At 34.8% G+C, this 17,817-nt stretch overlaps 2 protein-coding genes across 5 annotated transcripts; one reads left to right on the forward strand and one right to left on the reverse strand.

Moving 5' to 3' along the window:
* Positions 1–323: 323 nt before the first annotated feature.
* LOC140836596 (protein MEI2-like 5) lies at positions 324–6,759 on the reverse strand. 3 transcript variants are annotated; one of them, XM_073202233.1, is made up of 14 exons: positions 6,602–6,759; positions 6,328–6,429; positions 5,454–5,499; positions 5,192–5,332; positions 4,615–5,075; positions 3,955–4,113; positions 3,756–3,872; positions 3,499–3,650; positions 2,634–2,725; positions 1,629–2,559; positions 1,457–1,541; positions 1,309–1,377; positions 989–1,168; positions 324–871 (listed from the first exon to the last, which is right to left on the reverse strand). In XM_073202233.1, the coding sequence occupies exons 3-14, from the start codon at positions 5,482–5,484 to the stop codon at positions 764–766; spliced, it is 2,526 nt and encodes an 841-aa protein (XP_073058334.1). In that variant the 5' UTR covers positions 5,485–5,499; positions 6,328–6,429; positions 6,602–6,759; the 3' UTR covers positions 324–763. The 3 variants fall into 3 exon arrangements, with proteins under 3 accessions (XP_073058334.1, XP_073058333.1, XP_073058336.1); XM_073202232.1 differs by having other exon boundaries at positions 6,577–6,751; XM_073202235.1 differs by lacking the exon at positions 6,328–6,429 and having other exon boundaries at positions 6,577–6,751.
* Positions 6,760–10,333: 3,574 nt separating this feature from the next.
* On the forward strand, positions 10,334–17,374 carry LOC140836597 (mitogen-activated protein kinase 20-like). Of its 2 annotated transcripts, none has more exons than XM_073202236.1 (10): positions 10,334–10,844; positions 12,291–12,699; positions 13,006–13,133; positions 13,223–13,282; positions 13,846–13,995; positions 14,106–14,261; positions 15,335–15,546; positions 15,623–15,724; positions 16,362–16,531; positions 16,602–17,374. In XM_073202236.1, exons 1-10 carry the CDS (start codon positions 10,821–10,823, stop codon positions 17,105–17,107), a joined length of 1,917 nt encoding a protein of 638 aa, XP_073058337.1. In that variant the 5' UTR covers positions 10,334–10,820; the 3' UTR covers positions 17,108–17,374. The 2 variants fall into 2 exon arrangements, with proteins under 2 accessions (XP_073058337.1, XP_073058338.1); XM_073202237.1 differs by having other exon boundaries at positions 16,641–17,374.
* The last annotated feature ends 443 nt before the right edge of the window (positions 17,375–17,817 follow it).

The following is a 17,817-nucleotide window of genomic DNA, read 5'->3' on the forward strand; positions in this document are numbered from 1 at the left end:
ATCAAAATTGTAATAAATTAGTTAACGATCTGATCATTTAACTTTACTCTTAACTCTTTTGGGTTTGATTTTCTCAACTAAAATATAAAAAAACATTCAAATTGGTTTGAGAAATCATTGAAGAAAATGAAAAAACTCAGCAACTGATTATCTGCATGAAATACAGCTGTTATAGGTATTAACCAAGTCAAGAAGCCTGTTTGTCTAACCTCAAGTACAATACTGGAACCAAAAACTTTCCCTATACTTGAAATCTCAGCTCCATATTTGCTGAAGTAAACAAAAAGAAATTGCAAAGAGAAAAAATTGTATTAGAATCTCCGTCATAAATATTACTGATATAGTACATTAACTGGAACCTGAAAGCCAAATTCAATATATACAAAGACCATGAAAAAGTGAGTTCATTGCCACAACGATGAGTTTCTGAGACAGCACACAGTTCATACATATTTCTGACCTTCAACCCAGCTTTATAAACCACTATACAATTACTAGAATAAAGGCGTCCAAATGGGACAAACCAAAAATGAAATTCGCCTCGCCTTGGTCCTAGTCTCCCATTGTTAGCGGTCAGTCTCCGAAGCAAAAACGTCATCCTGTACTGCCCAGCGATATAATTATCCATCACAAAAGCGGCCGTTGCCTTCTACCTCTTACTGGCTTATGTACGCTAAAAAAGAAACGAAATATACAAAAGTTGGCACATATTCCCCTACAATTCTCACTGAGAGTCAGTAAAGTCAAGAGCACATTGCAACTGCTACAACTTATCATCTGAAACGCCATTTGGGCTGTCCAGTGAATCTCCAGCATAAGATCCGTCTGGTTGACGGATAAAGATGTTTAAATTGCCAGATGAGACAGATACCTAATTGATGCATAGAAACGTAAAGAAAAGATTATCACATATTTCTACCAACTTCCAAGTGTTCAGGAATCAGGAGACATACTCATAGAGTACTATGAAAAAGAAACGATAACATACTAGACCACTGGTTCCTTGGCCCTCTGATTGGAAAATGATCGGCCGGCAACGTTTATCTTCATTCATGAGACTTGAATTCTGGAAGTGTGAGATAAGGCCCGCCTTTCCTTGAATTCTTGCATATGCCAATGAGGCAACCTTTTCACTATTGAACTTTTCCCATTTCTTCCCATTAAACGCCTATGAAAAGAAGATAATTGATTTGTCACCAAACAGAGTCCGGTGGTTTAGCAAAGAAAAAATCTAGTGATTGCATGGATTGCCAGGGTTATCAAAGAACAATTAACATAAAAAAATTATATCAAAAACAAAATACAAACCTCGAAGAAGGTAACTATGTGTGAAGAAGACACCATATTGATGAAGGCATACCCAACATTGCACTTATTCTGGACCAAGACAAATGTACAAAATTGCAGTTTCAAATTCACTAAAGACGGGGGAGTTATAAAACATACACAAAGTTACCTTGAAATCTATCGGTAAATAGAGAAAGTCATATGTTCCCTTGTGGGTTTCATCAATAGCTGCAAGTAGCATCTTTGAAGTGTACCTTCAGAGGAGGACCAAATAAAATCCATAAGAGATAAGCCATTTGAAGAAAAAATCCGCATACAAAGAAAATTTTCTCTGATCTCACTTGTTCGGTATGTTTTTAATCATCAAAGTTGTTCTACTATCTTCGCCATTTACTATCTTTTCCAGATCAAGTTGATACTGCCTTTTGTTGTGGATCTGGCCTTCACTTTCAGCCCTTCTACTTCGAGCACGGTCAATCAATCCATCATTAGTAATTCCGCCAATGCCTCCAAAAGAGCCATTGACAAAATATAAAGGTCCATTTCTTGCCATTGGCATCATTCTAGAGTGAGGAGAACCACTTTCAGTGAAGTTTCTAGCAAAACCAATTCCCATGTTCATGTTTCCAGGACTACCAATACTCATAGTATGATTGCCATTGCTGTAACCAAATTTTTTTATTCCATATGCCTGGTTTACATAAGATGCTTCCGGGGACCCAGGGAAGAGACCAAAATTCCTTTCAATTTGAATTCCAGGTGGAGCAGATCCCACGTGATGATGTGAACTAAGAAATGAACCATGCTGACTTGTGTATGGAAAACCAACGCCATGTCCATTCGATGAGAATGGACGTCCTTTCGGTGATGATGACCAGGGTGAGGGTGAAGAATTGATGTGCTCAGAATGAATTGTGGTATTTCCCCAGAGAAACTGAGGACCAGAGAGGGTCCCAACACTAGAGGACTGGGAATCAATGTATGGAGAGATCGGTTCGCAACTTGAACTTATCTTAGGATCATAGGATGAGCAATGATACTGATAAGCTGCTCCTTGTGTGGTATCAGTCTTAGTCAGAACTTGGTTAATCCGTCTTGGATCTTTACCTATCGGAGCAATCTTCACAGGAGCTGATACTTGCGATGGGAGAATAGAGGCCAAACCAGTTAAGTGATTGCCTCCCACAGGGCTGGGACTTCCGACAATGGGCTTAGGACTATAGCCATGCGATGAGTTGAGCTCAACTGGACTGCCAAGATTAGGCCAGTTACCTGCAAAGAACGTTCCACCGGTTACATATCATGCAACAGATTGTTAAACAAATTTAGACCATCCATTAACATACCTGGAGGAGAGTTGGTTATGGGTGAACCAACTTGATGCCGAAAACTTAGAGACTCATCTTGCTCCTGATCTTGACCCAATTGCTGCAATAAACTGTGCATGCAAAGCACATTAAATATCCTTTTGACTCGACATGCAACATGATGCCAGCACATAAACGAATATAAGAGCACCAACAAAGATGTAATCCCCAAAGAACGAAAAAAAGTGACAGCACCGGAAACAACAGTGGAGAAAACTAACATATACATTACAATGTTGCAGATTTCAAGGGAAAAATTAATTTAGGCAGTAAACATCTGAATTAAAACCTCTTCATTGTACAGCATGCATAATTTGTACAGCAGATTGAGCAAGATGACAACAGAACAGAGAAGACCAGGCATGCCAAAAGATAACCTAGATATACTGATGGATGTGGAGGACTATTACCAGACATGGTGGGTAACAAAGAGTCCACTGATATTATTTCACGAGTCAATGTTAGTAATTTAGTATAAGTTAACAGAATTAAAACTCAGTCTAAGAGTTGAGATGCATCAAAAAAAAAAAAAATATCCAACGAAAAATGTCATACAAGGGAGTTCTATTGCAAACAAATTCAATTTTCTAACACAAACTCGTATTTATAATAGTATATTATCATCATTATGAGGCAGGGCCGCCAGGACCTTTTAAAACTTTACTTTTTGGCTATGTACCAACTTCACATCAGAGCCATATATACAAGCAATAAAATGTTGTGCATCACCTATTCTAAACACCAGCAAGATAGGTTAATTTATTGCCAAAGAAAGAAGAAAAATGAACATACTACATTACGACGACGACAAACTTGGCACCCAAAAATGAAATTTCAAATGTACCTCCGACGGGCACCGCCAGGTCGGCTAGGTTCAAGCTTTATACGCTTCCCAGCAATGTCACTTCTATTTAAAGCCTTCAGAGCTGCCTCCGCAGCTCTAACGTCATAGAACTCGATAAACTTATGGTGCCGTTTGTGAGGTGTTTCCCTTATCTGCGGTAAGTGCATCAGACAGCCAATACAATTTTACCCATAGGAAGCAGATAATTTTTTTCGAAGACAAACAATATTAGACAAGTTGGCAAAGTTAAATTCCACCTCCTTCACTTCCCCATAAGCTCCAAATATTTGGAGAAGGTCATCATTAGAAACAGATGCATCCAAATTGAACACCACCAAAGTTCCCTGATTAACATCCTTTTCTGACGGGTTATCCTGCACGTACAAAGAAAATCTGAAGACTGGAGGTCATGTTTCAGAGACAAGATTTTAAAAGAAAAGACATCTTGGCTAGCACCTTTGGGATTGAAAAATGAATATCAAGTTTCCTGCGTCTTAAAGGCTTGTTCTGTAATCCACGCATCGCAGATCGAGCAGCTCTTATATCATAGTAAGATATCATCACAAATCCCCTGTGCTTACATGCAGTATAAAGAGTTCTGATATCTCCAAATTGCTATACAGAGAGAACAAGTGAAAGGTGAGAGTGACAAACTAATATTTTTTAAATTGCATTTTGCAAACAGAAATTAACGAAAAAAGAAGCAACTGACAAGTACATCACCACTGCAATCTAAAATCACTTAAGCCCATGAGCATCTTCACTAGATATACTTATCATCTCCTTTGGAAGATCCACTTCGATGTCTTTGCATAAACATACATTTTCAAGAAAACATATCCAAGTGCCAAAGGCAATGCATACTTCCACGAATGGCCAAACATAATATTGTTCAGAAATGGAAGAATGAGTTTAACCATAGGTGGATGATACATAACATAATCTTATCGATCATAGTACTTTTCCCAAGATAAGAATTTTTTCCTATTTCGCGCAAAACATCTACTAGAAAGAAAAACAATTGAAAATATTGAACTGACGAACATACATTATTCGCAAAAAAAAAAGTGATAAGAGAACACGAATTCAAGGAATTCAAATTTTTATCCAACATACCTCAAAAAGAGTCTTAAGCTCAGAGTCCTCGGCATTACTATTGATATTCCGAACAAACAATGTCCTTGAAGGGTGCTCTCCATATGGGTGTTCACCACTAACAGTTCCGACACCGTTTGCCAAACCATAATGAGAAATGCCAACAGTACAATCAGATGCTTCTGCTCTTGATACACCGTTGACTAAAATCTCTGGACTTTCGGATTCTATCTCCAACCCCCCTCCACTTTCAAAGAAATCATCATCCAAATCCTCGAGTTGAGTCGGCAACCCACTAAGATCAAAATCATCCACAAGACCAGCTAAAAGTTCATCTTCATCGCCTGGAAGAAAGCTTCCAATTGCTCTTGGTTCAATATCGTCAAGTGGATCCTTAACTTCATCTTCCAGTTGAACATTACCAAGATTAGGGAAGACATCATGAATCAATTGGCCATTTTGTTCAGATTTGTTAAAATTAACTGCGAATGAAATAACTTATTGTAAATGATTGTTTAAGATAAAAAAAGAAAAAAAGAAAAAAGAAAAATTCACGGCCCATAACAAATTAGTCGATAGCCCAATTGCTGCTGCTTACAGTTCCCATGTCGTAGGACAGGCAGCGAGGTAGAAAACAAGCTAGCATCGCTTGACGCATTGTATGCATCAGTTCCATTAGGAAATCTCCATGCACTTTTTTCTTTTCCAAAAGAGGTTGTAAATGGAATTTTAGAGCCACCTACAAATAAAAATATGTGGTAATCCAGATAGTCAAGATATAGAAATACGTTCCTTGAAAACAAACATTCACATATGCTTGTGATGCATCGATCAATTGATAAGCAACCATTGTCACTTACCAGAAATGAAATTTGGCGATGGTTGTTCCATTGGCCTAACTCACTTCTGCAAATGCATTACACACAAACAAATTATCATGATAGTTCCAAACTGCCAAGTCCATAAACAAAATAAATACGTAAACATATGGAGTAGGAGTAGAAGTAGAAGTAAAAGTAATGATTAAGAGACACGGTGAACAGAGAAAAAAATGTTGATCCTAGGATATTACAACTTGCATAAAATGGTGTGACCAGCAGCAGAAAACTAAATCTGATGACAGAGAAGCAAGAAATAAATGAAAACGTCTTGACCAAGTTCAGGAATAGCTAGATAAGGCTAACTATTTCAAAAGAAAAACAAATGACAGGTTCACTGATTTGACTTTTTAGCACTCAATACATCAACTTTTTACAAGCAACGTCAATAAACACACAGAAAAATAAAGAAGAGAACACATGAAAAGCAAATCTAATTTCTCGCTTCAATCCTACACAAGGACACAAACAGTCCACATGCATATCAAAATGACGAATGAAAAAAAATGGACTGCACGCTTTATCGATTTCAGAAATAGATAAAATATACAGTGGAAAAATATATATTAAAGCAGGAATTACAAAAAAAGAAACACTTTATCAGTCTCAACTTTTATTTTCTAGTAAAGAAAAACCCTCGCTGCTTAATCACAGAAAACACCTCAATTCAAGTGAAATCTCCTCCAAGAATTAGTGCAATCTAAACAATATTTAAAAATCACCTCGGTTAATGATTTAACTCAATTTAATTTCGGTCAACCAACGCACAAACTACACGTAAAGATTGCAACTTTAACATCGAAGTATATAATTTGATGTTTCGAACAAATATTAATCAATGAACAAAAAAACCCACCTCAATTAAAAGGATTAAATGGAATACAAACACTCCAAAACCACACCGACAGAACACAGGAGGAAAAGTGTGCCTCGTAACCTTTATGAAGATGACCGATAACTGACAAAAGAAAGATAAATTAAAAACATAAGTGGAATAAGAAAAAAAAACGAAAATTGGAGAAAGAAAAATCACAGGCCAGAGTAAGAAAATAATTCACAAAAATCCAAACCAACAACGAAGGGGAAAAATATTTTAAAAAAATACAGTTTCGTAGAAGCAGAAGAATCACTTTCTTGCACTCTTTCACTTCATTCTCTCCCGCCGGAACACGAGAAAATGTGACGACAAAATGACTCGCAAAATTTTTATAAATAAAAATAAAAACAAAAACAAGAAATTCTAGAGAGAGAAGCCCACGAAGCAGAAAGTCCAAAGGAAACACGGTGGAGAATGATTGGTGGGAAAGGATATATATGATTAACTTCAGAGTCCATAATTTAATGTTTTTTTCTCATCATTATTATTGCTTACTGAATCAGATCTTTTTATTTTATGGCAGATCGGAAGCAAAACTCACTCCTTCAATGTCAACAAAAAATAGTCAAATAATGTGTGACAAAATGTGAAAAAAAAAAATCGAATTTTTAATCATCGATCAAACATTTATCTATTTCGCCAAATCGAACATTTCTTTGAAGATAACACTTGTGCTCTTTAATTCATATGTACATATGTATATATTTGGGTTTCATTTAATGAGGCAATAATCTTTTTTACATGCATATAGCCATCAAGTAATCGATATATTTTAAGTTTATAACGAAATATGTGATTTGATAATTATTTGTAACAAATCTCACTCGAAAAAAAATATATTTTATTTTCTTTAAAGTACAAGTATTCTTCTCACGAAACATTTTTGACCGTCCTTGTATTTGTACATTTATTCAATATCTTATTTTAATTTTGTTTGCATTTAAACTTTGGTGGAGACCCTTGAGACTATGACCTTTTTGTAATATGATTCACTGTTTATTCTAGTATTCTATCTATGGATGAAACTGATAAATTACTGGTTCGAATTAGAATTTTAAGTTTGAAAATGTCGTCTTGGTAATGACGAAAATAATTATTATACGTTGTATATAACTTTCAATAAAAAAAATACAATACTTTAAAAAAATAGTCAAAGTTCATATTAGTATATTACCAAATGAAAAAAACCAACAGTTCATTTTAAAGATATATCTAAGTATCAAATATGATTGAGTGATGTTAATGTCGATGTAATAACTAAAAAGGAAAAATGGAGTCACCTCTGATTCATGGGTCGGTTTCATATTTGGTATCACTAAAAGATGTACACGTGTTGCATGTATTATTATTTTTTTTAATTTGAACGAATAACATTAAATAGTTAACATGAAATTTTTTCAATCTAAAAGACTTGTTTGATTAAAAAATGAAGTTTTTTTTATATTTTTGTCTATTTAAAATATGAAGTGATTTGATGGGATTTTTAGTATAGTAAGGAGGGTGGAAATTAAATATTTTGATTCACTTCAAAGTAGTTATTCTAAAGTCTCAAACTTAATAATATAACGTAGATGAAAAATATAGAAACGAAAACAATTTGAGATATAAAGCACTCGAATTTGAGTCAGAGTGTAAAAAAATGTCTTATGGACAAATCTATTATATATATTTTATTTTTAGGGAAATATTATATATACTTGAAAAAACAATATCCTATATAGTAATAATGTTATTAAAAATTTTGAGGTGGCCATCTTAATGTAAATCTGCCTGATTATCTTTTAATAAGTATTGGGTAAATCCTCAAATTACCCTACTGACATGCAAACGCCACATTTTGGTAATTATGAGCATGAGTGATGGAGATGAACATTGTACACGATGGAGTGGAAAGTATTTTACCTTTGGATAAAGCATTAAAAAACTTCATTTTTTTTTAAAAAATTCACTTTTTTTGTTTTAAAGAAAAAAATCAACTTTTAATATTCAGTTACCTGTAAGATTGGTTGTGATTTAAAAATAAATTAATTAATTAATGACAAGGGGATGATTCAAATAAGGTTTTAATATCAAGAAAATCACATATCACATATGCAAAATGCAATAACATATCATTGTCTTAATAAAACTAATCACAACGTTTATCTACTCCAAATCAACTAAATAATATCGTGTAACCTCTTTGATCTGACACATTTAATTTTATTGACGATAATAATAGCTATATATTATACATAAAAACTTTTGTGAGACAGATCTCTTGTTTAAGTCACTCATGAAAAAATATTAATTTTTATGTCAAAAGTATTACTTATTACTCGTCTCATGGATAAAAATCCATAAAAATAACTAACAAAAACTACTATTACATAGCCATCACCCAATAATTAAGCAAGAAAGGTATGTGTACCGATACACAATTTTAGGAGTGAGTTTTATGTGAGACCGTCTCACGGATCATAATCTGTGAGATGGGTCAGCCCTATCCATATTCATAATAAAAAGTAATACTCTTAGCATAAAGAGTGATACTTTTTATGGGTGACCCAGATAAAAGATCCGTCTCACAAATACGTCTCGTGAGACCGTCTCACACAAATTTTTGTCCAATTTTAGATTCTTGGTGAAATTAATTTGCAAATATGTGACCGGGAGTTGAGCCATCGAGATCATGCAGTTCAAACGATGTTTTTTTTTAATCCATTTTATTACATAAATATTTCCCAACAAATCTGGATAATAAATTTTGAGAAGAGGCTAATCCATTACTTCGAATATACGAGCAAAACATGATCAAAATTATTACTCAGATTTTTTATTTTTATTTTCGATAAAACAAAGACTCTCCATACTTTAATGATTTCCACTTTATTTTACTTGTGGAGTAGGTCTCTTGTGAAATGATATCACGAATCTTTATCTGTGAGACGGATCAACTCTACTGATATTCACAATAAAAAGCAATACTCTTAGCATAAAAAGTAATATTTTTTCATGGATGATCAAAACAAGATATATATCTCACAAATACGACCCGTAAGTTCTTTTCATATAAGTTTTTGTGTTAGGTGTGAGGGGCTTTAATTGATTAATTAAGAGCAATAAAATGTCGATAGGCAAGGTCCCTTTCTAAGAAGTTGACCGAAAAGTACGTCATTTTCAGCTATTGGAAGAAAGGTGCTCGTATTATTATCCTCCATTTAGAGAATACATTTTGATAATGAGATACTATATTTCAATTTTGATCCTTCATATGTGATACCGAATTAAATAATTGGTCCGTAGTCACGATAATGATCATTAATAGATTAAGTTTATTAATAAATTTTTTATAGTTTGAAATTATTATCTGGATAACGACGATGAAATTATATTAAATATATAATTTGTAGATGTAATATGTAAGTTTTTCCATTTTTTAAGTGGATTAAATATTGTAGTTATTGGTGAATTATATAAAAATGTTACTTATCTAGATAATGTATTTTCGTAAAAAACTAATTTATGTCATAAAAACAGGTTCGGTTTTTTTAGAAGATCGATCTCTCGTTATTTTTACAACAGGTAGAAGTTTCATATGGAAAAAATATCATACGACAATTATTTTCAATTGATCTGACTATGATCTACCATGATTTTTGGATCGGTGTGAAATCCATATTAATATTTTTACTCGATATAACTATGATCTACTGTGATTTTTGGATCGATGTAAAATTCACATCAATAAAAATCGAAGTATTAACCCAAGTGTAACGTAAAATCACTCGTACCTCACATATAACGAATGTTTAATATTTTTGTTATTTTGAGAATTTTTTTTTAAATTTGTATGATTTAGTGAAAGTTTGAGACGAATGTTTAATATTTTTGTTATTTTGAGAATTTTTTTTTTTTAATTTGTATGATTTAGTGAAAGTTTGAGCTGGGCGTGAACGTACAAACAAACGTACACCGTATAAATCGAAACGTACAAGCAGGTGAAATTCAATTCAATCAGCTGCACCGCACTTGTCTGTCTTTTCAAAACCTCTCCCTCTCCATCTCCTGTCGGTCACAGATCTCAACAACACCGCCCTTCATCTACCCCGCACCCCACCACCAGAGATATATTCTGCCTTCAGATCCATAAATCCGCGAGCGAGGCTTTCGGACTCTTTGTATGGGTCATCTTCTTTATATTAATCTCTTGGGGTGTATTTGATGGTCGGTATTGTTGTTCTATGATTGTGGGTGAGAAAGGAGGAGCGGGATTGTGTTGTATGAAGGATCGGTTCCTTTTTGGCTCTACCGATAATTCGAAGCGTACGAGGTGGGACTTTTCGTTTGACATCCGGAGCCGCGGTCGGTGGGGGAAATGCGGCTGAGTTTTCTTTGAGATCTTCTGGGGAATGCAATTGGGTTTTCTTCTGGATTTCGTTGTTGAAAGGGTGTCCGATAATATCTTTTGTGGGTTTTGAAATTCTTTCACAATGCAGCCGGAACATCGAAAGAAAGTGAGCGTGTTATCCAGTGATTTTATATTCGACTTCGACAGAAATTGCGAATCTAAAAGAAATTCATTTTGGTTTTGAGTTCGTGTTTCGTGTGCATGAAATTTTGTGCGCGTGCGTCAATTTGAGATTTGGCTGTTCTTGTTTTATTGTTCTGTTAAATTACAAAATTGAGTTTAATTACTGGAAATTTTACATATTGCTGCGTAGCTATAGTTGAGCTATTCACGGCGTGATGTTTAAAGTGAATCGGGTGAAAGGGTTCCGTGTAGTATCACTAGTATGGTATATGTTGGCTGGATGATTGGTTTGCTAAGTTAATACATAATAGGTTAGGCTGATGATGGCGAAGTGATGGATATGATTTTTTGTTATTCAGATATTTTAACTAATTTTCAAGTGAATGTTTTGCATTGGAAATTCTTAATAAAATAAATAAGTCATAGATTGTTTTCCTCTTTACATCTTCTGGTATTTTTTTATCTACTTCTCACTTTCATCATAAATACTTAAATTTTTTTGGCATAAAGTGGGTGGTTAAATTTCACTCGTCGTATTTTTTCTTATATTTCCTTTGGATCGGAGTTATTTAATTCGTATGGTTGCTTTTTTCTCCTGGTTGAAATCTGTAGTGTTTACTGAGGTAGAAAAATCTTTGAGTTTCATGCTGCATGTTATTTTATTAACTATTTGAGTATAATGTATATCAGTTTCATCTAATAAATCTCATTTATAGCTGTTTCTTGTGGGAGGGCTAATTATCGCAGCTGTATATGTTGGTCTTACATTTGTATTAACCTTCAAAGGGGAGAGAAACAATAATTTTTATCTCTAATTTTTGCCATAAGAAATAGTTTTTTTTGTGTGTAATGCCTATTGAACATCTGGAAAGAGATGCTGTTGGATCCACCTGAATTATCAAACTTTTATTGATCTGATTTTTAGCCAGGTTTGCTGTAAATTGGAAACTTCTAAATGCTCTTTTTTGACTGGGGCAATTCACACATGTTTTTTATTCCTTTCATAGAATCATATTAGTTGACGTGCTGTTGTAGTTAGCTGTTTACTACTCTTGTGTGCATTTCTACTAGTAAGTTTAGGAATTGACTTTTTTTATAGCCAATCTCTCTGTGGGATTCCATGGCACAAAAGCCACTGACATATTATTTTTGAAGTTTCAGAGATAAGGGATTGACCATTAACTTTTACTAATATTGGAAGTGTTCTCTGTGATTCCTGACCATTTTTTTTGGAAAACCTTCTGTTAATTTTCAGCTCGTATGTGCTTTTGTGGTGCGTTGCTCTGCATATGCAGAAGGAGCATATGTACCGCATAAGTTATTTGCATTGCATATAAAGGCACATTTATTCGTACTTGTTCTTTGATGTTCAACACAAACTGTTAATTTAATAATTAAAAACTAAAAAATTTCTTCTTCTATGCAACAGAGTTCGACAGAAATGGATTTCTTCTCGGAATATGGTGATGCAAGCAGGTATAAAATTCAGGAGGTCATAGGGAGAGGAAGCTATGGTGTTGTTTGCTCAGCAATCGATACTCATACTGGTGAAAAAGTGGCAATAAAGAAAATACGTGACATTTTTGAACACATTTCTGATGCTGCACGGATTCTTCGAGAGATAAAGCTTCTCAGGCTTCTGCGACACCCCGACATTGTTGATATTAAACACATTATGCTTCCACCTTCCAGAAGAGAATTCAAAGATATATATGTTGTTTTTGAGCTAATGGAATCTGATCTACATCAAGTCATCAAGGCTAATGATGATTTGACACGGGAACATTATCAGTTTTTCCTTTACCAATTGCTTCGTGCCCTTAAATATATCCATACAGGTGATCCCTTCTGCTGTTTTTCATTTTTCTATGTATTCTCTTGTTGAAAATAATGGTAGATTGCAAGATATGACTGATTTCATATCAGTGGTCATCCGCCAGTTCTGTATAATCTTGAGCTTCTACCATGACCAGTTACCAGTGTAAATATGCATAAAAATTGATTTCTACAGAGAGACGATGCCAATATGTGTGGACTGATTTTGGTGCTGTTCGGAAGTCTTGTTATATAATCTATGATTAAGGCCACTATTTGTACATTGCGAGATTGTGAAGATTCTTGATGTTCAAGGTTTTTCCCTGCAGCTAATGTTTATCATCGAGATTTAAAACCGAAAAATATTCTGGCAAATGCAAATTGTAAACTCAAGATATGCGATTTTGGACTGGCAAGAGTTGCCTTTAATGACACACCTACAACGATATTTTGGACGGTATGTAAATAAAGTCTTTACCTACCGTCCTACCCTCATTTCTGTTTGCTTGCTTCTATTTTTCAAAAGTTTGATGGCATCAAAAACAGGATTACGTTGCTACAAGATGGTATAGGGCTCCAGAATTGTGTGGCTCGTTTTTCTCAAAGGTATAGTTCTACAATTTTTCCTGCTACCCAGTCATTATTTTTTAGTCAAAGGTCTGTGCATACTTTCGGGATTTGACTTATTTTTCATCAAGTGTATCATGTATGATTCTCGCATTTCCATGTCAGCGTATTTCAGTTTTCTCTGATTTCGTGGAATTTGCAGTTTCCTTTCGAGGTTGTTTAAAGATCATTTTGGTAGTCCATAAAAACATGATTCCTGAAATGGGATTTAGGTTGACGTGTTGATAACTTTTTGCCAAGTTGTGAACCTTTTCATAGCATCATATAGTTCAAAATTGAGGGTCTTATGTATGAGTACAAATTTACAGTAGACTTACAGTTGTCAGATAGATGGGAACAACTGAATTGTAAGTATGAATTTAAGTGGTTGGTTGTTTTTTTAATATTCTAATATTAGTTCTACACCCTCATCCAGTAGTTAGTTCTCATACATGCAGCTGTACATTTATAGGCTTGTTATTTATTGATGCTTTATAGCATTTACATTTCCACATTAATAAGTGCTGATATATCAAGGTTTCTGTTTGTATCTTTTTGTTCAGTATACTCCGGCTATTGACATATGGAGTATCGGCTGCATTTTTGCTGAAGTTTTGACTGGGAGGCCACTTTTTCCTGGAAAGAATGTTGTTCACCAACTGGATATGATAACTGATCTTCTCGGCACACCTTCAATGGATACCATTTCTCGAGTATGCAACAGTGAAACTTGTTCAGTAGTGTCTTTAATATTACAAGTGTTTGACTAAAGCTGTGATTATCCCATCTGTTCATTGTTTTAAAATCTGGTTTCCTGTTTAAGGTGCGTAATGAAAAGGCTAGGAGATATCTTACAAGCATGAGGAAGAAGCAAGCTGTTCCCTTTGCGCAGAAATTTCCAAATGCTGATCCTTTGGCCATTCGACTCTTGGAGAGGTTGCTCGCTTTTGATCCCAAGGACCGTCCAACTGCTGAAGAGGTTTGTTATGGCCTTAAGAACTATTGTTTCCTTTTTAAGTCCTTTGAAATTCAGGAGCCCTGGTTGTTTACCCCCAAAACAAATGTACACCTGTTCTAGAACACTTCCCATTAATCCAGTTAAGACTTGAGAAGAAATATAATTGTCGTTGTAATTTTCTATATAATCTTCAATTATCTAGGATACTTCTAAATGCTTGACCACTCGTTCTCTTTTATTAGTTTTATATGGTATGTTTTTGAAACCATGAAATTTCAGTGACCGAAAAATTTAAATTTCGTAAAAGTCGGTGATCTGCTGTCTAAATTCATATATTTTGAAAAGTAAAATGTTTTAATTTCTCAAAAAACACTAATTGCTACTGTTTTTCTTCAAATAAGAAATTATAGAACACAAGAAGATAGAAATATGGCAGAGTGCTAAAAAAATTCTGTTAACTTTTACCCTTAATGAGTGGTTTCCTGGAGACAAAAAACATCGTTAAATGTAGATGAAGCTATGACGAAGGATGGGCCTTGTTTCATTCCTTTGACCATTGTGAAGAGATATGATATAATTTTGGTTGCTAGCTTCATTGTCGTGATTACATGAGCTGTTGCTCAATGTGGCTCTGTCAATCACCTGATTCCCTGTCTTGGTATAAATCTACTTCTGGGGAATACCTTTTTCTGCCCTGCTGAAATTGACAGGATAGAAAGTATGAAGGAAAAGAAATGTGAGGACTGACAAGGGAGGACATGATAAGTTATATGCAGAAGTAAATCCTATCCGGAGTTGTTCCAAGTCACACTTGGTGCAATTTATTTTGGGTGAGGGGACCTTATCTGGAATGGTTATAGAAAAATCTTTTCAAACCAGAAGCAAAAGGATGGTCATATCTGTTAGGTCATTCAAATAATTACCTTGGACTTTCATTTGATCACTCCCATCCTTCATTCTTGGCCATTCATCTATCTACCATGATTCTAATTGTTTATATAAGGGTTTTGAGATATGATTAATCTCGTTTGATATATGATATCCTTTTATTGATATTTTGTTTTTACAAATATTTATTTATTTTCCTTTTTCAGGCACTTGGTGATCCTTATTTTCAGGGGTTGGCCAAAGTTGAGAGAGAACCGTCTTGCCAGCCAATTTCGAAGATGGAATTCGAATTTGAGAGGCGAAGGGTGACAAAGGAGGATGTTCGAGAGTTAATATTCCGTGAGATATTAGAGTACCATCCTCAGCTGCTGAAGGATTACATTAATGGAATTGAGAGAACTAATTTTCTCTATCCCAGGTGATAGCTCTCCTCTATTTTCCAACTCTCCTTGTTGTAGATGTTACTGATCTTGGAACATTAACCTTTTATGTAGTGCTGTCGACCAATTTAAAAAGCAATTCGCGCATCTGGAAGAAAATGGTGGTAAAAGTGGACCGGTGATTCCACTTGACAGGAAGCATGTTTCTCTTCCTAGGTATATGCAAAACTTGGCCTTTTTGGCACTGCTTTGTTTCTGTTCTGATATAAAAATCATTGAAAAGTGTCCTCCATACACATATCCTGGTAAATTTACTACTGGTTACCTTCTAGGCTTCTACTCAGAATTTTTCTGAACTGGTAGCGTTTAGTGATTGCTGTTGATTTTACTAATTCTTGAGTTAACGAGTTTCATTTCAAGTAATTATTTATAAACAGTCCTTAATATATTATGGTCCTTTATTACTTTTTTGTAGTAGGGTCCCTTCTGGTGCTTTCCATATGTTGGAGACGATAATTATATAACCTGACTTGGGATTTTTGAACTGAATTCATAAGTATGGTTTTCTCCCACGTCATGGAACTTGGTGCAATTCTCTGACCTGTTAGTTAGACCCTCATGTGTGTCTAAGTGTCACCAACATAGCATGAGTAGATGAGTAGATCTCTGTATTCTAAACTAATAGTTGACTTATCCTGACAAAATCATCCCACCTTATTATAATTCAGCTCATTTTACTTCCATAAAACCAACTGGTACCCATTGTCTTGTAGTCTATCTGCGGTCATGTTTGGGCTTATATGTGCCAGACCTTTTGTGCGGTTGTGCATTATCAATTCTGGTGATGATGCAGGTCTACTATTGTACATTCGAATATAATTCCTCCTAAAGAACCATCGATCATTGCAAATGCAGTAGATAGACAAAATGGTGAAGAGTTATGTAGTTGGAACTCTAGAGAGCTTACCGGACTTCACAGTGGATCATCAAGAACCACACAACCACAACAGAGATTTACACAAGGTATTTTTGGTTTTTAAATACCAAAACTTCACCTATTGTTCTGTCCTGATTGTCATTCTTGTTTTATCAGTAGTATTAACCACTGCTTGCGAAATTTTTCGGCTCTTAGCTAAAACTGGGAAAGTTGCTGGTCCAGTTTTGCCTTACGAGAACGGAAGTGTCATCAAAGATACATATGATCCTAGAAATCTAGTCAGTAGTACAGTCCTTCCCAACCAACCTCCTCCGTTAACTTACTATTACCATAGAAACGGTACAGGAGTGCCAGAAAGATCGGCTGCCAAGACACACAGAGAACTACCATCATCACACAACAAACAAACACCAAACTGCAGCATGGCCTCCAAGTTAGCTCCCGATATAGCTATAAACATAGATAGCAATTCATATTATATTGCTCGAGCAGGGGTGACTAAGGTGGACCATGTTGAGGATAGAGCTGTCATGATCGACACAAATCTGCTACAGTCGAAAGGTCAATACAGCGGGCTCGGTGTAGCAGCTGCTGCTTCAAATATGGCTACCCATAGAAAAGTTGGCGGGATTCAGTATGGTGTGGCAAGGATGTACTCATGAAAGGCTTATCATCGTTTGAGCCGGCTGAGGATTTGTTGTCAGGGAGAACCATCTCCACTCTTTTTAGAGGATGTTTTGTGTACATTGTGGTTGCTGGTTGTGCATGGTGTACAGAAAGGGAAAACTTTGGTGCTTACTGCTTAGTTTCCTTGAAAAGAAGACAGTTCTTCTTTAGTTACGGAGTTGGGAAAATTTTACTTGCTAGAGATAATCAGATAGCAACGATTATACCGTCTCAAAATTTATATTTTGCCCAGTTTGATGCTATGTTATAACGTCTAGCGATTCTCTTTTTTCTTTTTTTTTTTTTTTTTTTTGCGTATTTTTCTCATCGTGGTATTGAGAACATATTTTCTCAAAATTTTTTTCTCCTTGCATTTCATTTTTACATTTTTATGTCATCATCATTAGCTGTTATAAATTAATTTGACGCATCGAAATGCTAACAAATTAACAACTCTCCATCGATAAAACGGCAAGCCATTGCTATACTACTTTTTTGTCGCTTAAGATGTGCATTTACATGATTGTATAATGCGACGAGAACATAAAATCTAATATAAGAATTTTGTCTCGCGAGTAATTTTATGAGATTAATATCTAATTTGATCTGTACAAAATACTTTTATATTTAAATTATTATATTTTACTGTAAAAATATTATTTTTGTTAATGTTATGAATAAATGTTGGGCGATCTAGTTATGATTT

Source organism: Primulina eburnea, chromosome 7 (assembly GCF_022965805.1).
Source record: "Primulina eburnea isolate SZY01 chromosome 7, ASM2296580v1, whole genome shotgun sequence".
Lineage (NCBI taxonomy): Eukaryota > Viridiplantae > Streptophyta > Magnoliopsida > Lamiales > Gesneriaceae > Primulina > Primulina eburnea.

Excerpts from the sequence above, each read along its gene's own strand:
- LOC140836596 (XM_073202233.1), bottom strand. The coding sequence starts at position 5,484 with ATGGAACAACCATCGCCAAATTTCATTTCTG. Across the intron at positions 2,726-3,498 it reads CCTGGCGGTGCCCGTCGGAG|TTTATTGCAGCAATTGGGTC; the intron begins GTACATTTGAAA and ends TTGCATGCACAG. Across the intron at positions 2,560-2,633 it reads CATAACCAACTCTCCTCCAG|GTAACTGGCCTAATCTTGGC; the intron begins GTATGTTAATGG and ends CGTTCTTTGCAG.
- LOC140836597 (XM_073202236.1), top strand. The coding sequence starts at position 10,821 with ATGCAGCCGGAACATCGAAAGAAA. Across the intron at positions 12,700-13,005 it reads CCTTAAATATATCCATACAG|CTAATGTTTATCATCGAGAT; the intron begins GTGATCCCTTCT and ends TTTTCCCTGCAG. Across the intron at positions 15,725-16,361 it reads AAGCATGTTTCTCTTCCTAG|GTCTACTATTGTACATTCGA; the intron begins GTATATGCAAAA and ends GTGATGATGCAG.